The following is a 27,492-nucleotide window of genomic DNA, read 5'->3' as shown; positions in this document are numbered from 1 at the left end:
GGGATGATGAAGTATGCACAAATACTTGAGAAACAAGTTACTCCAAAACAAAACAAAACACAAGTTCAAGTTGTAGCGAGCAGAAATTCTAAAGGCCACCGGAAAAGGACAAAAACCAGACAGGGCACTAGGAAACTCACTCCCGGTAAGTTTTCAAATCACACATTACATAAGACCTAATTTTTTTCTCCTATTAATTCAGAATAAAAGATAGGCAACAAAGATGAGAATAAGAATATAACGTTATATAATACAGGAATATAATGAAAATATTTTTAAAGAATTGTATCTATTTTAACCTAACCTATATGCCTTGGAGCTGAGTTAAATTATTTAAAACTTTTTAGTCAGTAAGACTATGTGAATTATTACAAATATCTTGTCAGTAGAAATTGCAAATGAAGTTTTATTTATACAAGTTCTTTTTTTTCCCTCCTCATCTGGCTTAATGGACTAAGTTCTAATTACACTGGGTCCTCAATCAGCTCTTCTCTTTATTAGTGGCAGAATCACTCCCAAAGTGTCAGATGAAGGAAATTTCTGATTAGTGTTTCTGTATTTATTCACAACCGTAACTCTCTGCTTCAGTCCCATCATACTCCTGGGATGGAGCTTAGTGTAAATTTTTACATCACAGTTACAAAATAAAATGTTAGAATCTTAGATCAGAGCAGCAGTAGCCAATTGTACCACAAAGAAAAAATTTCAAATTTATAAATTGAGAGCTTTCATCATTTAGATGATGTTGTAGTAATCAATCTGTATCATCTAACAGGAAAGTTTATTAACTGGTAAATTAAAAAGACTGGCACCTCCTTCCCTTAGAACAGAATCGACCACCTGTAAACCTAGAAGGCACTTACTTTCTTAGCCCACTTAAAATGCCTGCTCCACCACTGGACTGTAAGCCCCCTGAGGGTTTGGTCCACAGTATGTTCGCATATTTATACCAACTCTAAGCCTGGTTCCTGGCAGAGAGTAGGCAGGCATTATTCACATTAGTGGAATAAGTGAATTTCATAGATTTGTAACAGTTAATTTTTTTCTGTAATAATGATACTGTTTATTAAGTACTTTACTAACATTATCATTAATTTTCACAACATCCCCACTGAGGTAGATGTTATTTTACAGAGGAGAAAACATGCTTTTATAGATCTAGTATCCTGCCCAAAAGTCACATGTTTGCCAAGCTTATCAAAATGTTTTAGAGAAAATAGGAAAGTAGACAAATATTCAATAACCCTGAAATTGTTTCATTAAGTGAGCTGGGCAGCCAAATGTATTGATATATTAAAAGCTTCTTTATATACACACACACACACACACACACACACACACACACACACACACACATACATTAAGAGCTCCTTTATTACCAAAATAAACACAAACAGAACAGCAAAGTCTGATTAAAACTTCAGTCTTCCAGCCGACTCCCACCATCTTGCTATGACTCACTGTCAGCAGCTGATAGGCCCCCCTCCAGCCCCGCTGTAATGCACATACAAACAAAGACACTTTTTCTTACATTAATGGGATTGCACTATACATACTGCTCCAGGTCCTGCCTCTTTATTCAACATTTCTCAAGGACATGGCCTCTCAATTTTAGATTAGGAGCCAAGGTTACTCACACCCCTCCCAAATAGGACTTTACACATGCTCATTACTTTCCCCTGAACTCTGCCAATAAATCAACACTTTTTAATGCCTCATTTTTCATCTAATTCCCTTCAAACTCTATACTCTATGATCTTTCTTCAACACTGTAGAACATTTTAGAATCTTCAAAGCCCTTTTACCACATCAGTAAAATTGACTTTTCTCCCAGGGAATAGGTAATTACGGATGTCTCGAGATATCCACCAATTTTCCTCTCATCTCTTCTCCTAGTTATTTGTGAGAGTCATATAGGCTACAACAAGAAACAATCCCTCTCTCTGCAGGAAGGGTAAACTCTGGGCTTGCTTTTGTCCTTTGCTGCAGTGTAGCCTTCTGTGCTACCACAGCACCAAGTTCTCTAGCACTGCAGTCTCCAGCTGTGCAGTGATTCGGCACCCACCCAATCCAATGCTTTTTTTTCTTTTTGGTGATGCTTAGATTCTTGAAGTATTTAAGCCATAAACTCAGTGTTATCTAAAGCTCAGATTAAATATAACTGGTCAAATGTAGGAATAATCCATTTGATCTTAAGTGAAACTACCTGCAGAACTGGGTTCTAAATCTTTTGTCTTCTGTTATCAGCTACATTTTGACTATGGTATTGGGTAAACAAGAGAAGGAAGAATTCAAACACTGTCAGTCTATGCAGTCATCCTACTGGGCCACTCGTTCCTCATGCTCTGGTCTCTATGCCACTCTGTCTTAGTGAGCAATGGCAGCCATATTTTCCATGATTCCTGATAAACAGGAAGCTCTCTCTAGACACTTTTCACAGTGTTAACAGTTCTCTTTAGATGGCTCTTCTTAACTCATTCCCTTTCTTGCTGCCTCCTTTTACTCTGCTTAATATTTGACACAAATCTTTCTACATTTTCCCCTACCACTCTGCCTCTGCAAATATCCTTATTCAACTACATTAGTTAAGGGAGTTTGTGTATTTCTATCATGACATTGGACCTGTACAACTGGTTAGTGAATTATAATATGACTTCCTACAACTGAATTCAATGAAATCAAATCCATCTATAGACAGCCTTTAGGATTAAAAAGATATTTTTCAAAAAAAAAAAAAAAAAAAAGATATTTTTCTTTTTCATGAATTAGAGATACAGATTCCCCAGGCCACAAGAACGTTAGTGAGAGATAAACTTACAAATCTTTCTTCTTAGGGTTCCTAAAGGCAATTATACAAGTTAATAAGTCGCCAAAGTCACGATTTAATGTTTCCTACATGCATCCATGATGGAATAGCTACATGAAAAAAGAAACTTCTGGGGAGTTCCCTGGTGGCCTAGTGGTTAGGATTCCAGGCTTCCACTGCCGTGACCTGGGGTCAATCCCTGGTCAGGGAACTGAGATCGTGCAAGCCGCGCAGCGCGGCCAAAAAAAAGGAGAAACTTCTGCAGAAAAAAAGATGATGTTACACTCAAAGTCTCAGGGAAACATAATTATATATGTCCCATCACAATGGAAAAGAAAAAATGTAAGTGCCCTTTGTTCACTCAGGGGTGGGAAGTGAGTTTGGGAACTGGTTTGTGAGTCTGGAAAAGTAGGCTAAGTTTGTTTTGCTGCACATTAATCATTACAGATATAGGACCACACCCACCTGGAACTTTGTTATTTCCTCCCATAAATACAAGCCACAATGATAACTACCTGCCTTGTCTAGAACAGCTTTATAAAACCAAACTATAAAACCAACTGTCCAGCTTCTATCACTATGGAGAGGACCAACCTCACTAGGGTACCACCCCTTTTAGTCTCTTAAAGTTTTTACCATTTCACTGATGCATAAACAGTAAGATATAATTAAAATGTCAATCGAAGAAAGAAAAAATTAAAAAAATTAAAAGTCTAGGTCCTATCCCAGTCTTTGGAATTCTTTCCTGAGGTATCTGGCAGAAGGTAGGGAGCACCTCAGCTGGTTGGTTAGTGGTGGCCAAGGGAAAACTTGAATCAGGAATCAGCAATGGAAAAGATGTACTATGAGATATTTCGCCCATCTTCCTTAAGGTCACTAAAATTATTCCTTATAAATTCTTCTGTGGCTTAAAACAATCTATATGACAGGTTTGAAAAATAACACTTACTACAAATGGTGAACTAGCTTTCTAATACACATACCCATGCCCTGCATCCAAGACATAATTCCAAACAGTGATTTAAAGACTTTTTGGTGTTCATATTAAAGGTTACTTGTGTGTGTGTGTGTGTGTGTGTGTGTGTGTGTGTGTGTGTGTGTGTGTGGCCGCACCGGGTGGCATGTGGGTTCTAAGTTCTCTGACGAGGGATCGAACCCATGTCCCCCTGCAGTGGCAGCGTGGAGTCTTAAACCACTAGACCACCAGGGAAGTCCCCAATGTTTATGTATAACGAAAGATTTAATAGAACTCTCTCCAGTTCAGACAGCTCAAATCTGGATTCCTTAAAAATAAGCTCATTTCTTTGAGACCAATACATGAGGGGTGGGCTGGGCTTTGAAGATTACTAATGCTTGGAGACTTATTGAGAAAGAAGAAAAATATACAACAAGAAGAAACTTGATATAGCAATAGGATGAATTATGTTTAAAATGACACTTTTCTCAAAAGTTGCCCCAATGTATTTAAGTCTTAATACTAGATAAATTTGAAGCTAAATATGTTAAACATGCTCAACATAACCCAACATTTCTATTTCTTTCCTCTAAATCTGCTTGGGGTAAGACTGCTAGAGATTGTTATTGGCCACTTTTATTCTGCAATAGGCCTCTTTATCTTAGTGTAACTTAAGTTCAAAGTAACATTTCTTAATACAAACATTTTCTCGGGCTCTTCTTTTTTTTAGGGTCAGCCTGAAATCAGGATTTTTAGGACTAGATTTAAGTCCTAACTGAACGTACAAATGTTAGTATTTTCTTAACAGGGAACTACCTCATTCTAGGAATTGAAACACTGCACAGCCCACACACACACACACACACACACACACACACACAATTAACTTCTTTCTCGCTGAACCAAGACTACCCAAAACTCCCAAATTTTCTCTCAGAATCCAGAAACTGAATGCCCTAGCCAGATCAATAGCTGTCATGCAAAATAACCAACCCTTACCTTTACATCAGCAATGAGAGCATCTTCGTCTTCTATCCCTGTAGGGACACATTTCTTGTGCAGTGGCAGAGACTCCAATTTATCTACAAGGCAACGAAGGCCTTCAAGCTCAAAATGGGTCAGATGCACCTGTCGGTCCTTTCTGGGGCTACACTGGGGATCCCATACTTGGCCATTGTGGGAGCCCCGGCTAGAGTCAGAGGATGAGTCCCCAGACAAAGTTTTCTTCAGACTTGGAAGACTTCGGCAGGTTTTGCCCAGTCCATCATAATCCAGGTTAACCCCATTGGCTACAGGGCTAGTGAGGACAGAACGCCTGCTGCTCAAGCGCCGGGGTTCTCGATCTACTGCTTCCTCATCCCCATTTCCAGACTCCAACCCATTTAACTCCAAATCTGCCAGTATGAAGAGAAAATGCAGTAAGAACATGACACATGGCCATGTGATCAACAAGAGAAATAGGTAGTATGGGAGGGGCCCTGAGGTTATAAATGACAAAGCTGTCACATTTTAAAAATGGTCTTCCCTATTCCAACCCATTTGTCCACTGTTGAAAACCATTTACAGGTAAAAATAGGATCCTGAGCTAGCAGGACAACTGAGGTAACAGTCAACTAGATTTTTAAAAGATTGGGAAGGGTGCAGTCTTTAAACTGTGTGCTAGAAATAAGTTACCTATGAAAACAGCTGTAAATTAGTTTCAAGTTCAAACTTAATTTGGCTATTATGGGATTTCATTATCTTTTAAAAAAATAGTATGAAGCATATTTAAAAAGTAGTTTTGTTCAAAGGTTTCACCATAAAATTAAGCTTTGGAATTGAAATCTTAGCAACATGGCTAATAAAACAAAGTGAATATTTTTTAAAAGAAAGATTTTGATAATCAAAACGAAGTGAAAATAAATGTTTTAATGAAAGAAGAATTTTAAAATGTTAACTGATCTTTTATTATGAAAGTAACACATGTTGACTATTAATAATTTTTTAGAAAATACAGGAAGGTGCAAAGAAGTAAATAAGTCAGCCCATATCTCTCCACCCTTGGATAACAACTCAGTGTGATGTATCTTCTGTCCATCTTTTCCTATACATATGTGTATGACTAAGACTTGATGTATGTTTTTTTTGTAAACCTTATAATTTTATTTATTTATTTTTGGCTGCGTTGGGTCTTCACTGCTGCGCGCGGGTTTTTCTCTAGTTGTGGCGAGCGGGGGCTGCTCTTCGTTGCGGTGCGTGGGCGTCTCATTGCAGTGGCTTCTCTTGTTGCCGAGCACGGCTCTAGGGGCGCAGGCTTCAGTAGTTGTGGCACGTGGGCTCAGTAGTTGTGGCTCGTGGGCTCTAGAGCGCAGGCTCGGCAGTCGTGGCGCACGGGCTTAGCTGTTCCGTGGCATGTGGGATCTTCCCGGACCAGGGCTCGAACCCGTGTCCCCTGCACTGGCAGGCGGATTCTTAAGCACTGTGCCACCAGGGAAGCCCGACTTGATGTATTTTTAAACAAAATTAGGATCATGCTGTATGTACAATTCTGCATCTTGCTTTCATGTATTGGTGAGCATGTTTCCGAAATGCTAAGGCAAAAAGTATCTTGCTTGGATTGAAGACTCTCCATTAAATACATGACCACAGGACACTACAGTGTTGGCTCCTCTTTATTTTTAAGGCATGGAATAGCCTAAAAATGTATAACTGAAACTATCTTGACATCCAGTAAAATATTTCTCTTGATAGAAGTTGGGGAAACATTAAAGCACAGATGTTAAGAAAATACATTTTAGAATCTTACCAACATGGTTTCAGCTGTAGCTTTCCCACTTATTAACTCTTAGCTCATGAACAAGTTTTTTAATCTCCTTGAACCTTAACGTCCCCATTTGTAAAATATGCACAACAATACCTACACCTCACAGGTAATAATAATAACTTAATGTATATAAGCTGCTTAGTTTGGTGCCTGGAATATAGTAAGAGTAATTATGATGATACGATCCTAGTTTTTATTGTGCCAAAGACCATTCTTTATACAATAAAACATTTTAGACAACTGATTACTCTTTCTTTTTTTGGCTGCGCTGTGTGGCTTGCAGGGTCTTAGTTCCCCCACCAGGGACTGAACCTGGGCCATGGCAGTGAACGTGCGGAGTCCTAATCACTGGACCACCAGGGAATTTCCAACTGATTACTTTCGTGAGGAGCTAAGTACTAACAACTCACACAAAGATGAGATCCAGAATATTTCATTTAGCCCTAGTAATTCACATCTGGGTAGGAGGATCAGCTGTAACCAGTGTTCAGCTTCAGTGAATGGATTTGGTACTTCTAAGTAGATAAGTAAAAAAGACAAACTATAAAAACAGAACTACTGGACTTCCCTGGTGGCGCAGTGGTTAAGAATCTGCCTGCCAATGCAGGGGACACGGGTTCGAGCCCTGGTCTGGGAAGATCCCACATGCTGCGGAGCAACTAAGCCTGTGTGCCACAACTACTGAGCCTGCGCTCTAGAGCCCGCAAGCCACAACTACTGAGCCCACGTGCCACAACTACTGAAGCCCGAGTGCCTAGAACCCGTGCTCCACAACAAGACAAGCCACCGCAATGAGAAGCCCGTGCACCGCAACGAAGAGTAGCCCCTGCTCGCCGCAACTAGAGAAAGCCTGCACGCAGCAGTGAAGACCCAACGCAGCCATAAATAAGTAAATTAATTAATTAATTAAAAACAAAGCAAAACAAAACTACTGAGCAACAGCCTACGGAATAGTCCCAGTCTCACCCTCAGTCCTGCAGAGTATCTTGAAAGTTCATGTAGGTGGAACACTTACCCATGTTAAGGGACTCTTTCTGAAATTCCTTAGTTAAGTGGGAACGGTTGGTTATGCAGTACACATAGCGCTCTAACACGTACCAACACATCTCATAGTAGAATGGATAGCGGAACTTATTTGGAACCTATACAGGAAAAAAATAATGAAAAAATCAAGCTGATAACAATTTTCAAGGAAAGAGAGTAACAAACAATCACTGCAATAATTAGCCCAGGAAAAACACTCTCCAGTTAACCTGTAAACCTAAGTTGTCATGTGGAGCAAGAAGTTAAGTGGATCCGTCAACTTAGAAAATGTTGGTCTTGGGAAATAATCACTGAAGATAAAAGGTACTTGGAAAGACCATTTAGAACTATCAAGAAGCTGTCTTGTTGAGTGGGAAAGCACCAAAAACAAGTTTTGAGACAGAGAGTAAAATGTTAGGAAGACACAATATACTTAATTGAGAAAATTGTTTTAGGGTTCTTAGGATACAAAGGCATACCAACCACTCTTGCCTTTACTATGGTTTTACCCTGAACCAGAAGGCCATGAAACACAGAACATAATGGAAAATCAGGACACGAGATAAAGTTATATGTTTTTATTATGTCCTTACATATATGAAAGTATGATTAGAGATGCATTCTCAAGCTATATCTAGTCTAGGACATGAGACTGAGTACTTCCCCCACTATTAACTCTCAGCTTGCCTGTCTCATACATTGTAGTCTACCAAGATGGTATGTCCACAAATCAGGTTACTACTCCACGTGGCCTAATCAGTTGCTATCTTTAGTCTTCTTTCCAATTCTCCCCAAAAGTAGCATGAAATTATTCCAGCTGAATTATAATAAAAATAATTGCCCTTTAGATCTACCATAGTCAAGGAAATGGCAAATCAGCGTGGATCAACGAGTGAGGAAGATCAACCATGGGGACTATCCTAAATACAGGCATAACTCATTTTATTGTGCTTTTGCTTTACTGAGTTTTACAAATTGGAGGTTTGTAGCAACGCTGCACTGTCAAATGACGGTTAGCATTTTTTTAGCAATAAAGTATACTTTAATTAAGGTATCTACTTTTTTTTAAGACATAATGCTACTGTACACTAACAGACTACATATAATGTAAACATAACTTTTATATGCACTGGGAAACCAAAAAAATTCATGTGACAGTTTACTGCAATATTCGCTTTATTGCAGTGGTCTGGAACCAACTCTGCCATATCTCTGAGGTATGTCTGTATATTCTGCCCGCCTTCTTTTAGAGAGGCCATCTCTCAAAAGGATAAGGCAAACAATACTCTTAGGATTGTTTTGAATATGTAACTCCTGAAGATGTTCCCACCTCCTTTCAAAGCTCCATGTCAGGCAGTCTTCCCCAATCAAGGAGACCCAGATGGGAGTCCCTTTTCAAAACCCTTCACTAGGTCACAGGGCATCACTGTGGAATGAGGAGATCACTTTCCTCATTGCAAGGCAGGAGACACGTGTACTTTTCATTAGCTTTAAAACGCAGAGGCTTCAGGCTCTGAATCTCGGTCTCTTATTGCCACTACATCTTTAACAACTATAAGAGGTTTATCCACCCTTATTTGAAAATCAAATTAATTTACTTCTGGTACAGTAGGAGGGAACACAAGAATTAATAGATACTTGATCCCCCCCAAATTAAACATAATATACTGGGCTTCTCTGCTCGCCTTTTAAGTTTCATTAACACTTTTCTGAAAGGTCTTTATTAAAAGTTCAGGACAACCCAAAATTCTAAAACCTCTGGGACTCTGTTGAGAGTGGAGTAATACTGACAGAAAATAAATAAATAAATAAAATATAAAATGGGCATTAAACTTTTGATTTTTCACTTGGAACTCAAGAGACTGTACTAATAATAGCCAAGACATCACACACCCAAACTGTGCCATTACATTTTACCTACGCTGCTAGACACCACAGAGCACAGCAACTTCTAAGACTGGGTTAGAATGTTTTTGGAAGAAAAAATTTTAATACTCATTATAAAATTACTGAGCCTTTAAGAGCTATCAATAGAATAATTACCAACAATCAAGTTCAAATAGTATATTTCTACACTGGCATGGCAAAAGTAACCAGAACATTGTCTTAAATTTACAACACTTTATATTTCTTTCCTAAAGCATTCTCTACACATTCTCTTTTAAGTTAAATTCTGTAAGTTTATAGAAGTTAGTAACATAATAAACATATGTCAAGTTGGTATTGGCAATGTAAAAGCTTGGTGTAGAAAGTAAAAAAAAAAAAAAAAAAAAAAAGCTCTGTGTGTACATACGTAGAGGACCCAATGAAATGTTACAGAAACACGGAAGGGTTCCTATTTGGAATGAAAGAATTAAGCCCTTCTTAGGAAAAATGGAATAATATAGCAGTTAGATACTGAAATTTGACATTTTCTGATAAAGTCCAGGAAAATTAGACAGATAAATCAACATCAGTTATTACCAGTTTAACTGTCTGAAGGAAATTTTTCATGCAGAGATAAGGTGCTCATTTTACCTACGCCATTGAACATATATTCTCCCTTTCTTCCCTCAAACTGAGCAAACAATTAAGCTATGGGTATAATAGCTATTTTTAGCCAAAAAAAGGGAATGTTTTTTAAAAACATTTTCAGATTGAATCTTACAGCAGTGTAGGTGGTATTACCTCTTAGAATGATTTTGAGTTAAATAAGAGTATTTTACTATGAAATTATGTAATTTTTCTCTTTTGAAACATTTAAACTATTTTTACTGTTACTATAACTTAAAACTTACTAAACTACTTACTGTTTTCTGTAGTTTCATTACTTTTAACAAACAAGCAGAAGTTCACGTCTATAAAATTTATTTAAAAAGCACTGCATCGGGCTTCCCTGGTGGCGCAGTGGTTGGGAGTCTGCCTGCCAATGCAGGGGACACGGGTTCGAGCCCTGGTCTGGGAAGATCCCACATGCCGCGGAGCAACTAAGCCCGTGAGCCACAATTACTGAACCTGCGTGTCTGGAACCTGTGCCCCGCAGCAAGAGAGGCCGCGATAGTGAGAGGCCCGCGCACCGTGATGAAGAGTGGCCCCCGCTTGCCACAACTAGAGAAAGCCCTCGCACAGAAACGAAGACCCAACACAGCCATAAATAAATAAATAAATAAATAAAATTAAAAAAAAAAAAAAAAAAAAAGAGATGGTTCTCTTTAAAAAAAAAAAAAGAAAAAAAAAAAGCACTGCATCCTCTCAATTCTAACAGGGCAATCCCTATAACTCCAACAATACCAATCTTATATCTAACATATAGTATAATAGCTCCAACCAGAATAAATGTTTCAAAATAGGCACCAAAATGGTTAACTGATCATGTTCACAGTAAATTGGTCAGTGACTACTCCTTCTAAAAGTTGTGAATTCTTCATTAATTGTTATTTTCTGATTTTTGATTTTGAAAACTTTCAAATCCACCAAAAAGTTTAAAGAGCAGTACCACTAAGACTTCCACAGCGTCTCCAAGATTCACCAGTTGTTAACATATCACATTCTCAATGGCTGGGGTTGGGGTGGGAAGAAAACCTAACTCAGAGAGGGTTTTGTGACATGAGAAACTTATATGAAATCAAATTTCAGTGTCCATAAATAAAATGTTATTTTATTTGAGCCATCCTCACTTATTTAAGTATTTCATTCTACAAGGCAGAGTTAAGTGCTTGTGACAGATACTGTATGGCCCACAAAGCCTAAAATATTTACTATCTGATCCTTTACAAAAAAAGTTTGCCAACTCTTGCCTTAAGGTATCCACTGCATGTAACTTTCCCCCTATATATCCAGAATGGCTTATCAGCTATGTAACATCCTATGGAAAACTGACAAAACAAGACACACAAATCATTTTCTATAGGGCTTAATTCTCTCACAGAACCCCAGCTGAGAAAGGCAGTATACACATTTATATATTAAAGTATAACAGTTTGAGTGTTACATAGTAAGCAGAGTAAAGAAAGATATAAGAAACCTCTTCAAATCCAATTATTACATAGAGTTACTTACCCGTGTCCGATCTTCAATGTTGTATATTTTTAACTGCATGGGGATATTGAAGCTATGCAAAAAATTGCCTCCAAACACTAATGTGTCTGTAGGAGTATACACAGCATGAATCCAGCCTAGAAGAAAGGGAATGGAGGGCAGTGGCTATAAGCACACGTTGTAACATGGCTCTCTCAGAGCATTAGTACAAGACTTCTGGATCACACTTTTTACTCTAATTCTGCCTCTTCACGGCTGGTCAAGTTACTTAATCTCTTGCAGCCCCAATATCCTCTATAAAACCAGGATAAATTATACTTTATATGTGCGGTTGGTAAGCACTGAATGAGAAAGTACATGTAAAGTGTTTATAACAAACTTTCAATAAACGGTGCTTGCATTTTTTGGAGCGCCTAATATGAACCAGGCTCAGTACAAGAGAATTTACATGTATTGTCATTCACTCCTCACAACAAAATAAGATAGGGATTTAAATATTTGACCAAAGTAGTATTAGCAGGTAAATGCATAGTCAGAATTCTAATACAGGTCTGTGACTCCAAAATCTATGCTCCCTCTAAGTACTTATTTTGGAACGTAGTTACCTGATAAAAACTGTTACTGATTTAGCACTCTAGCCTTCACAGCTATCCCTTAGCAGAGTAGGTAGTTCTTAATAGGGGGCTGTTTATCACCTGCAAAACAGGTCTTATCCCTAGGATTCTGAAGAGCTAGGGCTAATGTGGGGCTCAAACATGTAGATCTGAAAAGCCGCCACTGGCAATTCTGATACATACTCTTAGTGGAAAATCATAGACTTTAAAAAAGAAGATAAATTCTTAGCATCTACTCAGTAATGACAAGAAAGAACACGCCATTGTTTTCTGCCCACTCCAGCATCATAACCATTCTTGGTGTTGGTGGTAATCTATCAATTTATTTTTAAGAAAAGAAAGTGGCTAGAGTAGACAACCCACTTTTTTGCATCTTGCTTACCTGAGGGAATGACGAAGGTATAGCCCTGCTTGAGCTCAATGCGCTGGCAATCTGACACCCGGTCACCCAGAAAGATGTCTCCCTGTTTCCCTGACAGCAGCCAATTCTCGTACAGCTCCAGGTTGTGGGCTGTAGGGGGGATGAGCCAGAAGACCTGTGAGTTAAAAAACTTCAGTCTGTTAACAGCCATTGACATGACCCAGTCGTCTCCCTCAACTGATAAACAGGTACAAACTTAAGACCAACAGGTAGAAGAGAAACAAGCAATCCTCCCAGCCTACAGAACTTGACCATTTGGGAAATTCTAGAGGCCTCAAGGAAGTAAACCTTTTTTGTCCTCCACTTGATCAAACAGCATTAGGGCTTCCCTGGGGTTTGATTGTAGAACCCGGAACCTATACAGGACTCAGAGAGAAGGAGGGCATTTAGCTTGTCACCTAGGCAGTCCCTTATTTGCCCCTGGCTGGCTGGCCTAAATGGTCCTAAGAAGCATAGTTAGTTAGGTACACTACCTCCAAAACACAGGCCTGAGTTGCTTTATTCCAAGGTAGTAACCAAGACTGAAAGGACAGAACTTAAGATACCACTTAAATGGATCCAAAGTAAACAAAATGACTCTGGATTTGGAGGTACAGCTGTTCTAGATTCGGCCCTCATATTTTAAAAGCATCATCTGTTTTCATTCCAGTTCTACTTTTCTCTCACAAATGCTTTCACTTCTTACGAGAAAAAAGGGTAACGATAAGAGTTATACTATAATAATAGTAATATAGTAATACTATAAACCTCTGATATTAATTCTACATTTCCATTCTTGCACAGCATTCAGAAGCATTCTGAGAAGCTGGAACAAAGGTCTCTATGAATGAGGATAATCTTTCAAAATCTATTTATAGCCTCTGACAGGACTTAAAGGCTTCCTATGGCTACATTTCAGACCAATGCCTCTATATAGGGAAAAGTGGTTTGGATCCCAATTTGATTTCATTGTGAATCTACCCACAATTTGTGTTCCCTTCTACTACTTTATTACCCTTTCATGTAGAGAAATTATCTTGTCCTCCTAAAACCAGTTCCTTGCCTTCATTTGGAGAATTCTGTTTTGGGACTCTAGAAACAGGACCATTGAGGTTTACTAAGTAGTGGTGTCAATACTGGTAAAATAAGAATGGACTAGATGAATACTAATTCCTACTGGACTCTAGCCAAGAAGGTCAACTTAATCTACAATTCTCTCCAGATACGAGTGGGGACAATCCCCTAATAGACTCGTTTCCAGGGTATATGAAGCATGCAGGAACTGAAGGAAACTCATATAACCAGCTTCAGATTCCAACCCCCATCACAACTATGACCGTACCGTACCTTTCCCCCTTGATGGATGTGATACCAAACAGAGGTACCACCAAAGTCCACATGGAAGTCAGTATAGCAGCCTCGAACACTCATCAGACAGTACCTGACCCAAAAAAAGCAGTAGCATTAGTGCACTGATGAGAAAAAGAGGACTTTTCCCACCACAATGCCACCCTCTCCCCTTGTGTACTCCACTCCCTCTATTTTCCACCTAATAAACTCCAGTCGGTGAGAGGAATGCAATCTCAAGCCATCATATTATCAGAAGATACTTTTTTTTGTCTTTATGTCATCATGGGCTATGGTACTCTTACATACACTCTTCCCTTTGGAACTAAAGTCTACTCTTTAAATAATTCACCTTTTTGATCACTTGGGACCCAGAGCCTATCACTTTGGTCTCCCACAGCACACTGAGGAAAATGCAGGGTAAGCCACTTACTTCTGCACTTTAGGGTACTGCATCTCCAAGATGGCATTTGTTGACTCAGTCTGACTTTCTTTCAAATGCCTTGGCCACATATTGTCTACCCAGTCAATGAAATCCACCTTTAAAAAGGAGGAGGAACATTTAGGCTTCAAAGGAAGGGTTGGGATTAAAGAGAATTCTAAAGTCAAGAAACATAGAAATTCTCAAAACACACACTGAAAGACTACAATTTAATTTTAAGCAAACAAATAATATGTTGGTGAATCTTAGGATCAATAGGCAAACATTCTAGAAATAATTATTAAGTGAAAATAAAGACTAATGGTTCCATCAGCATGATCATAAAAGTAGCACTAATCAAAACAAAGTCATTAAATGATGCAGTAGTATCCAACCAAGCCCTCTCTTCTGTGTCAGTACTGGTATAACCAGCTGTAATGTTTTTTTTTTTTTTTTTTTTTGGTCCAATAAAAGGCACTGCCTGGAAGGTACCTATAAACTTACCAAAAGATATAACTACTGTTACAGCAGCTAAGATATCATTTAAGAAAGAAAGAGAAGAGAAAAGAAAAAAGAAGAGGAGAGAAGTATAATCAGCTGTATTTTTTTGAATCTGCCTTACAATGCAGGGGACGCGGGTTCGATCCCTGGTCAGGGAACTAAGATCCCACATGCCGTGGGGCAACTAAGCCCGTGTGCCACAACTACTGAGCTTCTGCGCCTCAACTAGAGAGCCCGCGTGCCGCAAACAACAGAGCCCACGCGCTCTGGAGGCCATGTGCCACAACTAGAAAGAGAAAACCCGCACACCACAATTAGAGAGAAGCCCGCGCACCACAACGAAGAGCCCACATGCTGCAACGAATGATCCTGCGTGCCTCAACAAAGACCTGATGCAGCCAAAAATTAATAAATAATAAATAAATCTAAAAAAATAAAATCATTAAAAAAAATGGTTAAGATAATAAATTTAAAAGAAAAAGAAAGAAAAAGGGAGGGGAGGGGAGGGGAGGAGAAGGGAGGGGAGGGGAGGGGAGGGGAGGGGAGGAGAAAAGAATTCCAGTAGGGGTTTGTAGCTTGCATGAGCAATGTGCTATAGAATCTACTGGGTTAGGAATCAGAAGTTCCAGGTCTATCTTGTTTTCTGAAGATCATATGTGAGCCTCTGGAACTTATCTGTAAAATAAGGATAATTACCACAAAGGAATATTGTGAGGATTACATGTAAATACATGTTAAAATTTTTTTGAAATAATGTCATCAGAGTTTAGGAATCTGTTTGGCCGCACCATGCGGCATGGGGAACTTCCCTGACCAGGGATCGAACCCGTGCCCCCTGCAGTAGAAGTGCGGAGTCTTATTCACTGGACCTCCAAGGGAAGTCCAGGAATCTGTTTTAAATATTGGGTTGGCCAAAAAGTCCGTTTAGGTTTTCCGGAACATCGTACAGAAAAACCCGAACGAACTCTTTGGCCAACCCAATATGTGCTGAAAGAAATGAGAAATGAAAACAGTATGAACTTATTTAAACACTTTACACAGAATTGTAACGTGCCCTGTACCTTCAAATGACTGCACCCAACCACTGAACTCCAAGAAACAGTCTTAGGTAGATAAAGTGTGAGTCAAATAACCATGGATTCAGCATAGCACTGGTGTTCCAATTATCTAACTTATGGCTATAAAAAACATGTACCTGGTAAGCTTTACAACTTACGTATGTATACATTTGATCATTTATTTCCTTACAACATAGATCTAGATAAATGCATACAATCTGTGCATAATGATATGAGGCAAATGTCCAGTGGACACTCAGATGTAAACTGTGGGAGAGTGTTTGGAAGGGGTCACCGATGATATGCAAGGTTGTTGTTTTTTTTTTTTAATATTTATTTATTTATTTGGCTGCGCTGGGTCTTAGTCGCAGCATGCAGGATCTTCAGTTGCAGCATGTGGGACTAGTTCCCTGACCAGGGATCAAACCCAGGCCCCCTGCATAGGGAGCACGGTGTCTTGACCGCTGGACCACCAGGGAAGTCCCAATGTGCAAGTTTAAATAAGCAAGATGAGGAACAACTATGAAGGTTAACTTGCTGCCCCATTTCAAAGAATTTCCACTCAGGGATCCAACAGTTTTAACCAAGCAGCCACTGGGCCTAAGAACACTGAATGAGCCCCAGATTCTTCTTTCAATCAAACAAAATCTACTTTCTGCTCTCTTAATGTAGTGGCTAGTTTTCTTCCATCTCCTGGTACTGTCCTTTGGAAAGCCTTTAACAGAATAAAGAAAAACTGTGACTCACTCAATATACTCACTATAAGTTCTTATATCTGGATAGGGAGAGGAAAAGTTAGGAACACATGAGTATTTTTTGTCAAGTGTTCACTCAGAGATAGATGAACTTCTCTGGCTAGAATTTCTCACCTGCAGCAATAAGTCACTCTCTGGCCTCCCTTTATTTGATATTATTGGGTATTATCTGACTATCAAGAGAATATTATGGTAAGGTGTTCATACTTTTTTCTTAGGTTAATCTTTAGGCTCTGGATAGGCCTTTTGCTAAATGGCCTCATCCATATGATAGCAAGTCTCCAGCAGAGATAATCACAGTTTCTACCTGTCCCGTACTAATACAGGGCCAAACTGGCAAGAAGTGCAATACCTAAGACATAATCTATTCATACACTGTGCAAAAACAGCTCATGGCCTTCCACGAACTAATTTCCCCATCACCAAACAAATCTGCACATTACATCTGCTGCTATTTTTCATCTACTTCTCAGTTACTGCTGGGATGACAGCAGAAATCACCTCTCTCTCTTCACTAGAGAATCCCACTTTATGCTACCACCCACAATGGGCACTTAAAAGTTGCCCACCTTGGGCTCCCCTGGTGGTGCAGTGGTTGAGAATCCACCTGCCAATGCAGGCGACATGGGTTCGAGCCCTGGTCCGGGAAGATCCCACATGCCGCGGAGCAACTAAGCCCATGTGCCACAACTACTGATCCTGTGTTCTAGAGCCTGCGAGCCACAACTACTGAGACCACGTGCTGCAACTACTGAAGCCTGTGTGCCTAGAGCCCATGCTCCGCAACAAGAGAAGCCACCACAACGAGAAGCCCGCGCGCCACAAGGAAGAGTAGCCCTCGCTTGCCGCAATTAGAGAAAGCCTGTACACAGCAACAAAGACCCAACACAGCCAAAAATAAATAAATAAAATAAATAAATTTATTAAAAAAAAAGTTGCCCACCTTACTTTCCCTGCACCTACTTTTGCACATATTATTCTTCCTGCCTGGGATTCTGGTCTTCCTTCTCTTTGCCTCATTTTTTCTTTCATGTCAAGCCTAGGTACCGCTTCCTCCAAAAAACTTCGCCCAATTCTCCTCCAGTTTAGGTTAGGTGGGTCCTTCCTACTGGCTCCCACAACATTCCGTACTTATTCACTTTAGAAGCACTTACCACATTGTAGTTTCTATAAATGCCAATTCTCTGGTCTTTCTTCCCCATGAGACTCTAAGCATTTTGAGGACAAGAATGATCTTGTTCTCCACTGTACCTCTAGCACCTAAGCACAGCACTTAGCATGTAACAGGCACTTAAACCAATAAGCTCACCCTGAAGGTGTGAAGATCATAGTGAACAAGAAATTATGTAATTTATGTAAAAGATTACTACATGAATGAATAATTTGTCAAAACTCACTGAAATGTACCCTTAAAATGGGTACACTTTATTGTATACCAATTGTACCTCAATAAAGTTGGTTTTTTATTAAGCATTATTGAGATATATTAGAAAAGACCTAGATAAATGGAGGGATATACCTTGGGGGAAAATACCCCAGTAAATAAATAACACCCTAGTAGATTAAGAATGTTGCTGCTTACATAGCAAGGTCATAAAAAGCTTGCTTCCTTTTAGGAGGTGACTTTGGTAATAATAGCTCACTCAATCTTTCTGGACTTGTTTTAGGTCTCTAGAAGATACTGGTGCACTGTTCTCTGCCCTCTAGAAAATTTTCTATTTCTGAGCTCTTCCATGGGTTCTATTCCTCCATTTAATGGTGGAGTACTTTTCTAATTTTTATAAAATGATGTAGCATTTTTATCATTAAAACTAGGGGCAAAATGAATAAATTAAGGATGTTACAAAGAAGGCTTCATGTGTGAATAACACATTTCTAAATTTTAAGAATGGAAAAGTATGATCCAGGCCAAGTTTTACTTTCACAGCTACAATCTTACCACTCTTAAATTGAAATTCTAAAAATATTAAGGAACACATTTATAAACAATGTTATTATGATTCTTACTATCTCTCTTATTGAATTCTTTATTTATTAAGTTCACCTTGTTAGGCTAATAACAAGGCTAAATTCTAACCACCTGTCTTCCTGTATTTCCACATGACCAAACAAATGACAATTAATATAAAAAGGATTTTTGCCATTTTAGGGGGGAAAAGTTTTCTTGAGAAATTCTGTATTTGCTGTAGCACCTCCAATAACAAGAAACAATGACAAAAGTTATACTGTCTCTTCACATAACACTGACAACATTTTCCCTTTGGTCTGTACATACCAATGTGTTAGTGATAAAAACAATGCAACTAACTAGTAAGTTGAAGGTTATGTATGTATATAAATGTATATATAAAACAGTATTATAACCAATTAATACCACATTTCAACTTTGAAAGTCAAAGGGTACAATTAGGATAATTTAAATGGAGATAGGATACAACACTGATTACTTGACTTCGAAAAAAATGTACATTTTTTCCATTAGTACATTCCAAATTCCACCGTTCCAGGTGGAATACTTGACTCAAGTGAGTTCTGAGACAGGAACAAAAGTGGTCGAAAAATGACTAGGTATATTTTAAAAGTGAAACCAATCCCACTTAGGGAAATGAGTGTTCTCAGCATCCTGTAGACAGCCACTTTCATAAGAGATGGGTTAAATCAGTATCTACCTCAGGAAAGTTAAGCATCAAAAACTAACTTCCCCTCGGGATGGGTTGTCAATTTATTGCTACTAGTCATCCAACAGAATCTACTCAAGAAACCATCTCATACAATCACCTGGCTCTAAATCAGTTTTCTCCCAAGCATCTCTGCAAGTATAAACCTATAGGATAGAAATTTATTAGGCAAACTTCCTATTCACAGTTCTTATCAGAATGAATTTAAGACTTTTCTCCATTACATGCAAAGGCCAATGTTCTTAAATTATCAGAATGGCCTCTCCCTATCAAAAACTAAGTGATGTTGGAAAATGATGAACCTTCTAAAAATACAAGTTATTCTTATCAAATTGTCCTGTTCATCCTTATCCTGGTATGTTTAAGAAGTTATAAATTCTCCCAGTGTATAATCAACCCTCTTGGTGACAAAGACAATGTGGAGAAAATGATTAGACTAACCGTGGAGGGCCGCTGCACCATGTTCTCCAGCCTGGTGTGGCTAAACTCTAGGCTGATGACATTATAGAGTTTTTCTCGCTCCTCCTCTGGGGTCTCATAGTAGCGTGTCCACTGAGCCATGGTCATTTCAATGCCTTTCTGTGTGTTCACATCCATGACATCCACCATCCGACGACTCCCTGCCATGAAAGATGCATTGATCATCTCTACTGAGCCACTAATATCCTTAAATATATTAAGAATATAAGACACAAGTGAAAGTAAACAAACTATCCTTTCTTCTTTACAGTGTTCACTAATAGACAGGCTATAGCTATCACTTTCAAGGAAATCAACAGAAAATCAAATCATAAAGAATGACAAAGACAATGGTTAATATTAAAAACAACAATCACTCCCTATGGCATGTTTACTATATGGTCAGGCATTGAATCTTATATTCAATATCTCACTCAATCCTAACAATTCTAAATACTAAGTACCATTCATAGATGAGAAATTTCATTCATTCCATAAATGTTTACTGAATGATAAAGACATCTTAATGGATACAAAGATGTGCATCAGATTCTCAACCAACTATAACAATCACAACAAAAAGCAGAATGTCACAGAGGCAGCATAAAATAGCAGGGGGGAGAAAACAATAGCCTCAGAGCCAGAGACCCAAGTTTAAACCTCAGCTCTAATATTACTTAGGCAAGTTATTTAACTTCTCTGAACCTTAATATCTTCTTCTGTAACTTGGGAATAATATCACCTTGTGGGCCATTGTGAGGATTTAGTCAATGAGGTAAAATGTCTGACACAAAAAAGGTGCTCAGTTAAACAGCAGTAAAAATAAAAGAAAAATTAAAAAAAAATTTTTTTAAACTAGACTGACCAGAGAAGGATTTTAGAAAAAGGGGCGGGGGGGACTTCCCTGGTGGTCCAGTGGTTAAGAATCTGCCTTCCAATGCAGGGGACACAGGTTCGATCCCTGGTCGGAGAAGTAAGATCCCACGTGCCGCAGGGCAACTAAGCCCGCGTGCCGCAACTACTGAGCCTGCGCACTCTAGAGCCCACGCGCCACAACTAGAGAGAAGCCCGCGCTCCGTAATGAAGAGCCTGAGCGCTGCAACGAAGATCCCGCATGCCACAACTAAGACCTGATGCAGCCAAATAAATAAATTAAAAAAAAGAAAAAAAGGAAGGGGAAGAAGAAACATTTGAGTTGAGCCTGGAGGAATAAATAGAATTTCAACAAGATTCAACAGAGAGAATTCCGAGCAGAAGCAACAGCATAAGAGAAGATATGGAGAGGCAGTACACCAAAAAAGTTAAGAAAATGGTGGTCAAGAAGGGGAGAGAGAGAATAAAAAGTTGCCCCTGAAATATTAAGAATACTGTTCAATTTGTAAGAAACTAACAAACACCTACTATATATACCTGGCTTGGTGGATATACCAAGTAGTGTTAGGACCTGGTCCCCTGCCTCAAGGAGTTTATAGTCTAGTTAGAGATAAGACATAATAGGCAAGAGGACAAGAATATGGCCATAATGAAGCAGATATGGCAGAATACACATAAAAAGATAACTGATAATGTAAGACAACGGATTGAACCTACTCTTCATTATTTGGAAGAAAAGGCAAACACTAAATCAAAACTGTCTTGAAGTACCACTTCACACCCACTAGGATGGCCACAATTTAAATTTTTTGAAAAAGGGAAAATAACAAGGGCTGGCAAGGGTGCAGAGAAATCAGACTGTGCCGGCAGGAATGTACAATGGTGCAGGTGCTATGGGAACACTTTGGTAGCTCCTCCATAAATTACGCAGAGAATGACCACATGATCCAGCAATTCTACTCCTAGGTATATATCCAAAGGAATCAAATGCAAGTGTTCCAACAAAAACTTACATATGAATGTTCTTAGCTGCTCTAAATCACAACAGCAAAAAGGTGGAAATAACCCAAATGTCCATCAACAGATGAATCGATTAACAAAGTGTGGTGGGACTGCCCTGGTGGCGCAGTGTTTAAGACTCTGTGCTCCCAATGCAGGGGGCCCGGGTTTGATCCCTGGTCAGGGAACTAGATCCCACATGCATGCCACAACTAAGGAGCCTGCATGCTGCAACTAAGACCTGGTGCAACCAAATAAATAAATGAAAAACTAAGGAATTAAAAACAAAACCAAAAACAAAGTGTGGTATACCCATACAATGAATGGATTATTCAACCATAAAAAGGAATGAAGTACTGTTATACGCTACAACATAGATAAACCTAAAAAACATTATGCTAAGTGAAAGAAGCCATACACAAAAGGCTGCATATTTTATCATTCCATTTACATGCAATATCCAAAATAGGCAAATCTACAGAGACAGAAAGTAGATTAGTGGTTGCCAGGGCCTGAGGGAAGGAGAGAACAGGGAATGACTACTCAGTGGGTATGGAGTTTCTGTTAGGGGTGATGAAAAAGTTCTGGAAGTAGGTATTAGTGATGGTTGCACACTGTGAATATACTTAATGCCACTGAGTTGGATACTTTAAAATTATTACAATGATAAATTTTAGGTTATTTGTATTTTACCATAATTTAAAAAAAAATTAAAAGTGAATGCTTTCCTTTAGAAATGTAGATAAGGCAAACACAGTTCCACCCTGCCAATGCTACCAGAGCACTCAGATAAAATAATGACAGTCATAGTAATAGCTAACTTTTACTGAGCACATACTATGTGCCAGACACTGTTCTTCACATTTAAGTAACTTGCTCAAGGTTACACAGGTAGTAATTAGTGGAGCTGGGATTTGAAACCAGCCAGTTTTGTTTGAGTCCACACTTTAAAATCAATATATCCCATTATATAAAGTTTACACAATAGAACACGTGTACTATCTTTTGGGGACACGAACTGACACTGGAGATGTAACATTCTACTTTAGGTAGAAAAGAAGAATGGATCAGCCAAAGTACATTTAGTAATAATGGGTTATTGTAATCACCAGTATGTTGTTCACTGCATTTTAACAATCATCATTTGAAATTTCTGATAAGTCTGTCAGTTTAAATATAATCACTGCTTTATTTTAAATCACAACAAAGATATCTGAGACCATCCACAGGTCTATTTGGAAAATATAAGGTTAGGAAGGGCTCTAAAGACCATTATTAGCAGAAAACATATTGAGGACATGAGAAAGTGATAAGTGAGAAGGAATGCAAAAGAAGGCTAGTGAGTGAATCAGTCCTTATAGCTGTATAGCTCAGAAATTTGGATACTGTAAGTCTATGACAGGATCTAGAAGTCTATATTTTTAACAAGTATCACAGATGCTGCAGGTCATCTGTGGACCACAAACCCCTAAGAATGCCTGACCAATAGAGAAAAGCTGTGGTGGTCCATTAACTTGTGGATCCAAGGAATTACTTCCTGGAGGTCCATTAGGAAAAAAAAAGTCAAGCGATGGACCGATAAGAACTCAAGTACTAGGTTTTCTGAGGCCCCCTGAGAACCCTGCCTTGTGAAGAGTAGGAAAGCATTTTAATTACTAAACAGATTTACTGAGTATCTACTATACTCCAGAGACTGTGCTAAGTAATAGGAAATACATAGTGACAGGCAGATAGCTGGAATCTAACATAGAAACAGGTAGGGGAGTGAAAAATACAGGGAATTAGAGAAACTTCCTCTACCTAGGACATTTATCTCTTGGATAAACGGAAGTTATCCAGCTGTCTAAAAAGAGCCCTCAAGTGGCCAAGAGACAGTACTGCAATACTTAATTTCAAAGGGAGAGACTGCACTGGAGCTTCAGCATAGAGGACAAAACATAATAGAAGTTGTAGTGTTAGGCGGAAAGCATCTGAAAACTTCTTTTGTTTCATGTCCTGCCAGAAACATTTCTAAAATATTTTAATCCACTTTACTGCCTTATCATGTATAGGAGAATAACCATCTCTGACTTCCTAAGGATCCTGGCACGTCTCAGGGCCGCACTGAACACCAATGATCTGCAAAAAATTGACCAAACCCTTACTGACCCCAGGAAGTTTTCTTCTTTAATTAGACTGTTCTAATTTGCTTTTTCTCTCTAAACTTTCAATATAATGAAATACAAATCTGGGACTTCCCTGGTGGTCCGGTGGTTAAGAATCTGCCTTCCAATGCAGGGGATGAGGGTTCGATCCCTGGTCGGGGAACTAGGATCCCACATGCCATGGGGCAACTAAGCCTGCACATTGCAACTACAGAGCCCACGTGCCACAGCTAGAGAAGCCCGCACACCGCAACGAAGACCCAGTGCAGCCAAAAAAAAAAAAAAAGAAGAAGAAAGAAAAGAAATACAATTCTGATTAAGACTCAAGTTAACCAATCACTGATGAAGAGAAATTTTAATGAATCTACTTCTCAGCTTACAAAGTTTCAAACCTGAGCCAAGTTACCAAATGTAGCATTGGTGAAAATTTCCTGGAAATTTCTCCATGGCTTTTAGGGAAAGGAAGAGAATTATAAATGAAGTTTCATTCTTGGCTCAGAGATATAAAATTTCACTTTTGAAATTTTGCCCTGGAAGGTAGGCTCTTCATGGAGAGAAGGAAGGATGCACAATGATAAAAATAGTAGGTAGGAAAGAAGCAGATGTTCAGATGTTGTATGTCTAATGAGTAGTACTAAATGAAGCAACTTCTATAACTGCCTTTGAGAAAATCCTCAGTTGCTAAACAGTAGTTTCTAATCAAGAAACTATTTCAAGTAGTATATACTTCAATCAAATATATAGTTCAACGTTCCTAAGCCTTAAATCTCAGTAAGAGATTTAAGACTCAGTTGTAAATCTTAGATCTTTGCCTCAAAGACACTCAAAGGCCTCAAGTTTAATACTTACCCACACACATTTTGACATCATTCACAGTGAAGTCTGGATCTGGCATCCTATGAAACAAACACTAGTAAGTATAATGGGAAGCACAACTACTCTAGTCAGGTGAGTTTTTTCTTAAAGAACTAAGAACTCCCCAGTCAAGACATATCAATCTTCATATTGAGGATTAAAATATATTTTAAATATAAATGTATATATATGTACATATATACATAAGAAAAAAGAATATATGAGAAAAGGTTAATAGGGATTATCTCAGGGTGGTAGATTTTACGAAATTTAAATTTATTTTCTTTATAGCTCATCTATATTTTCTCACTTACCTATAACAACACACTTCTAGATATTTTCAATGATCTATGCCTTGGATTATCAATACTGCATTGTCTATAGCCCTGGGTGTAACGTGGCCATTTTGCAACCACATCCAATCAAACAGCAAACACTTACTTTATTCCAAGTCCATCGGAGTTCTTGAAAATCAGAGGGTCTCTTAAGCCACCCCGCTGGATATACTCTACATTAAAATCTGTCACCATAGGAAAACAATTGTTAGAAAGGCAAAAGGTTTAGCTGGAAAAAGACAAAAGGACCATAAAAAGGATCCTAAGTAATAAAGTAGAGATGGTATTTGCTATTTCTGTGTATACAGTTTTGCTGTTAGATAATACATGCTTGTTATGAAGAAGCATCTCCTAAGGTACAGGGAGAGCACACTGAGAAGCAGGGCTCAAGGGGTTTGCTAAATCTTTACTTCCACAGTAATTCAGAATTTAACCAACAGGGGATAGTACTATTGAGTCATCTCATAAATCCTAAGCAGAAATCATCACCCTGTCACTTAATAGCCTAAATATGTAACTCTGTCCACTACAATACATACCATGACATCCTTGTCAGTTTGCCAAGGAACAAAGCTGCATGATACACGTGGAGCTCAGTTTTGGTGGGGCAGGTACATGCATAAAAGGATTTTTATTATACTATTCTTAATTAAACCCAAACCAAGGGATGGGAGAAGAAGGAAGAGGCCTTTAGGGGAAAATTCCAACATTCTTGCCCTAATAAACGCTTGCTTTTTCCAATATAGCAGAGAATGACTCACAGGGTGGGAGGACTGGGGTGGGGCGTGTGTGCATGAGTGGCATTGAGTAGTAAGAGAAAATACAGATAAATAGCATCACAGCATCAACAGGCAGTATTCTGGCTGCAGAGATGCTGAGCCCACAGCTTCCAGAGTCTACAACTTCCTACATCAAGGGGCTGCAGGTCTAAACCCAAATGATACTGACCTTTTCCTTCCATAAAAGTAACAAAATTTGCATTATATTTGTTGGTGTGGAGTTTCTCTTCCAAGTCAAAAGTTCTTTTTCCTTCAATTTCATCATCTGAAATGCCATCATCTTCATAGCGTCGTCGCATGGTACCACGCTGGGGAGAGAGGGACATAAGGATGAAATCACGTACTTTTTCATGCCTTTCAGTTGCTATGTTAAGCATCAATTTTCCTTGCCTTATAGATCTTTTTCTCAACTAAAGTTGAGCTAATATTCTCAGAATGTACAAAATTTTAAATGAGTCACTAGGTTTCCTACTTGTAAATTTTACCACTGCTAACTCTTTGAGCCTAGAGATATAAATTTACAACGAAAATATGACCAAATCGGGCCTACTAAACATTTTATTTGTCTACCATTGCTTAAACTGTCTTCATAGACATTACAGGCCAGGATACAAAACATAATTTTTTCATGGGGAAGGCTCTTTCTAGATTAGCTTTCTAAAACAACCTTCAAGAATAGACTAAAACATTTGAATTAATGAAACAGAAACTCTTTTACAGCAGATAAAGAAAGTTCATCTAAACAATAGTATTCCAAACAGCAGACCATCAATACTTAGCATTAAGGATAATGTCTTGCCAAAGAAAGATATACAAATGGCCAAAAAGCACATGAAAAATGCTCGGGATCATTAGTCATTAGGGGAAATACAAATTAACACCACAACGATACACCACTTCACACCCACTAGGATGGCTATTATCAAAAAGGTAGACGATAGCAAGTGTTGGAGGGCATGTGGAGAAACTGGAACCCTTATACAGTGCTGATGTGAATGTAAAATGTTGCAGCCATTTTGGAAAACAGTTTCGCAGTTCCTCAAAAAGTTAAACACAGAGTAAGTTATCATATGACCCAGCAATTTTAATCTTAGGTATATATCCAAAAGCATTAAAAACACACGTCCATACAAAAACTTGTACACAGATGTTCATAGCAGAACATTATTTATAATAGCCAAAAGGCAGCAACAACCCAAATGTCAATCAATTGATGAATGGATTAACAAAATGTGGTATATTTACACAATGGAATAGTATCTGGCCATAAAAACGAATGAAGTACTGATATGTGCTACAATATGGAAGAATCTTAAAAACATGCTAAGTGAAAGATGCCAAACACAAAAGACCATAATCACACTTTTATTTTTTTATTTTTTTACTGTACGAACGCCCTTTATTGTTTGCAACAGGAAGTGGAAGAGAGAGGATACGACAGATCCGGCTCCTGGGGCAGCTCCAGACTCGGTCACCGCCCTCAAAAAGTCATAATTTTATTTACATGAAATGTCCAGAAGAGGCAAATCCACAGAGATAGAAAGTAGATTAATGTTTGCAATGGGCTGGGGAGAGGGAGAGATAGAAAGTAACTGTTAACAGTATGGGTTTCTTTTGGGAGCAATTAAAAATGTTCTAGAATTAGATAGTGGTGATGTTTGCACAACTCT

At 38.6% G+C, this 27,492-nt stretch overlaps 1 protein-coding gene across 1 annotated transcript in view; it reads right to left on the bottom strand.

Annotated features, from left to right (window-relative positions):
- KDM2A (lysine demethylase 2A) overlaps positions 1–27,492 on the bottom strand; it is a 102,125-nt gene that overhangs the window by 15,611 nt on the left and 59,022 nt on the right. Inside the window, exons 3-12 of the mRNA XM_068554111.1 lie at positions 25,992–26,130; positions 25,150–25,228; positions 24,703–24,749; positions 19,820–19,998; positions 14,399–14,505; positions 13,966–14,059; positions 12,601–12,754; positions 11,626–11,741; positions 7,580–7,706; positions 4,761–5,155 (exon numbers count right to left, since the gene is read on the bottom strand). Coding sequence (XP_068410212.1) covers positions 4,761–5,155; positions 7,580–7,706; positions 11,626–11,741; positions 12,601–12,754; positions 13,966–14,059; positions 14,399–14,505; positions 19,820–19,998; positions 24,703–24,749; positions 25,150–25,228; positions 25,992–26,130 — 1,437 coding nt within the window. The remainder of the gene's footprint in view (positions 1–4,760; positions 5,156–7,579; positions 7,707–11,625; positions 11,742–12,600; positions 12,755–13,965; positions 14,060–14,398; positions 14,506–19,819; positions 19,999–24,702; positions 24,750–25,149; positions 25,229–25,991; positions 26,131–27,492) is intronic.

This window comes from Eschrichtius robustus, chromosome 11, assembly GCF_028021215.1.
Source record: "Eschrichtius robustus isolate mEscRob2 chromosome 11, mEscRob2.pri, whole genome shotgun sequence".
In the NCBI taxonomy this organism is placed as follows: Eukaryota; Metazoa; Chordata; class Mammalia; order Artiodactyla; family Eschrichtiidae; genus Eschrichtius; species Eschrichtius robustus.
Note: the sequence above shows the minus strand (reverse complement) of the source record. Positions and strands in the feature narration are given on the sequence as shown.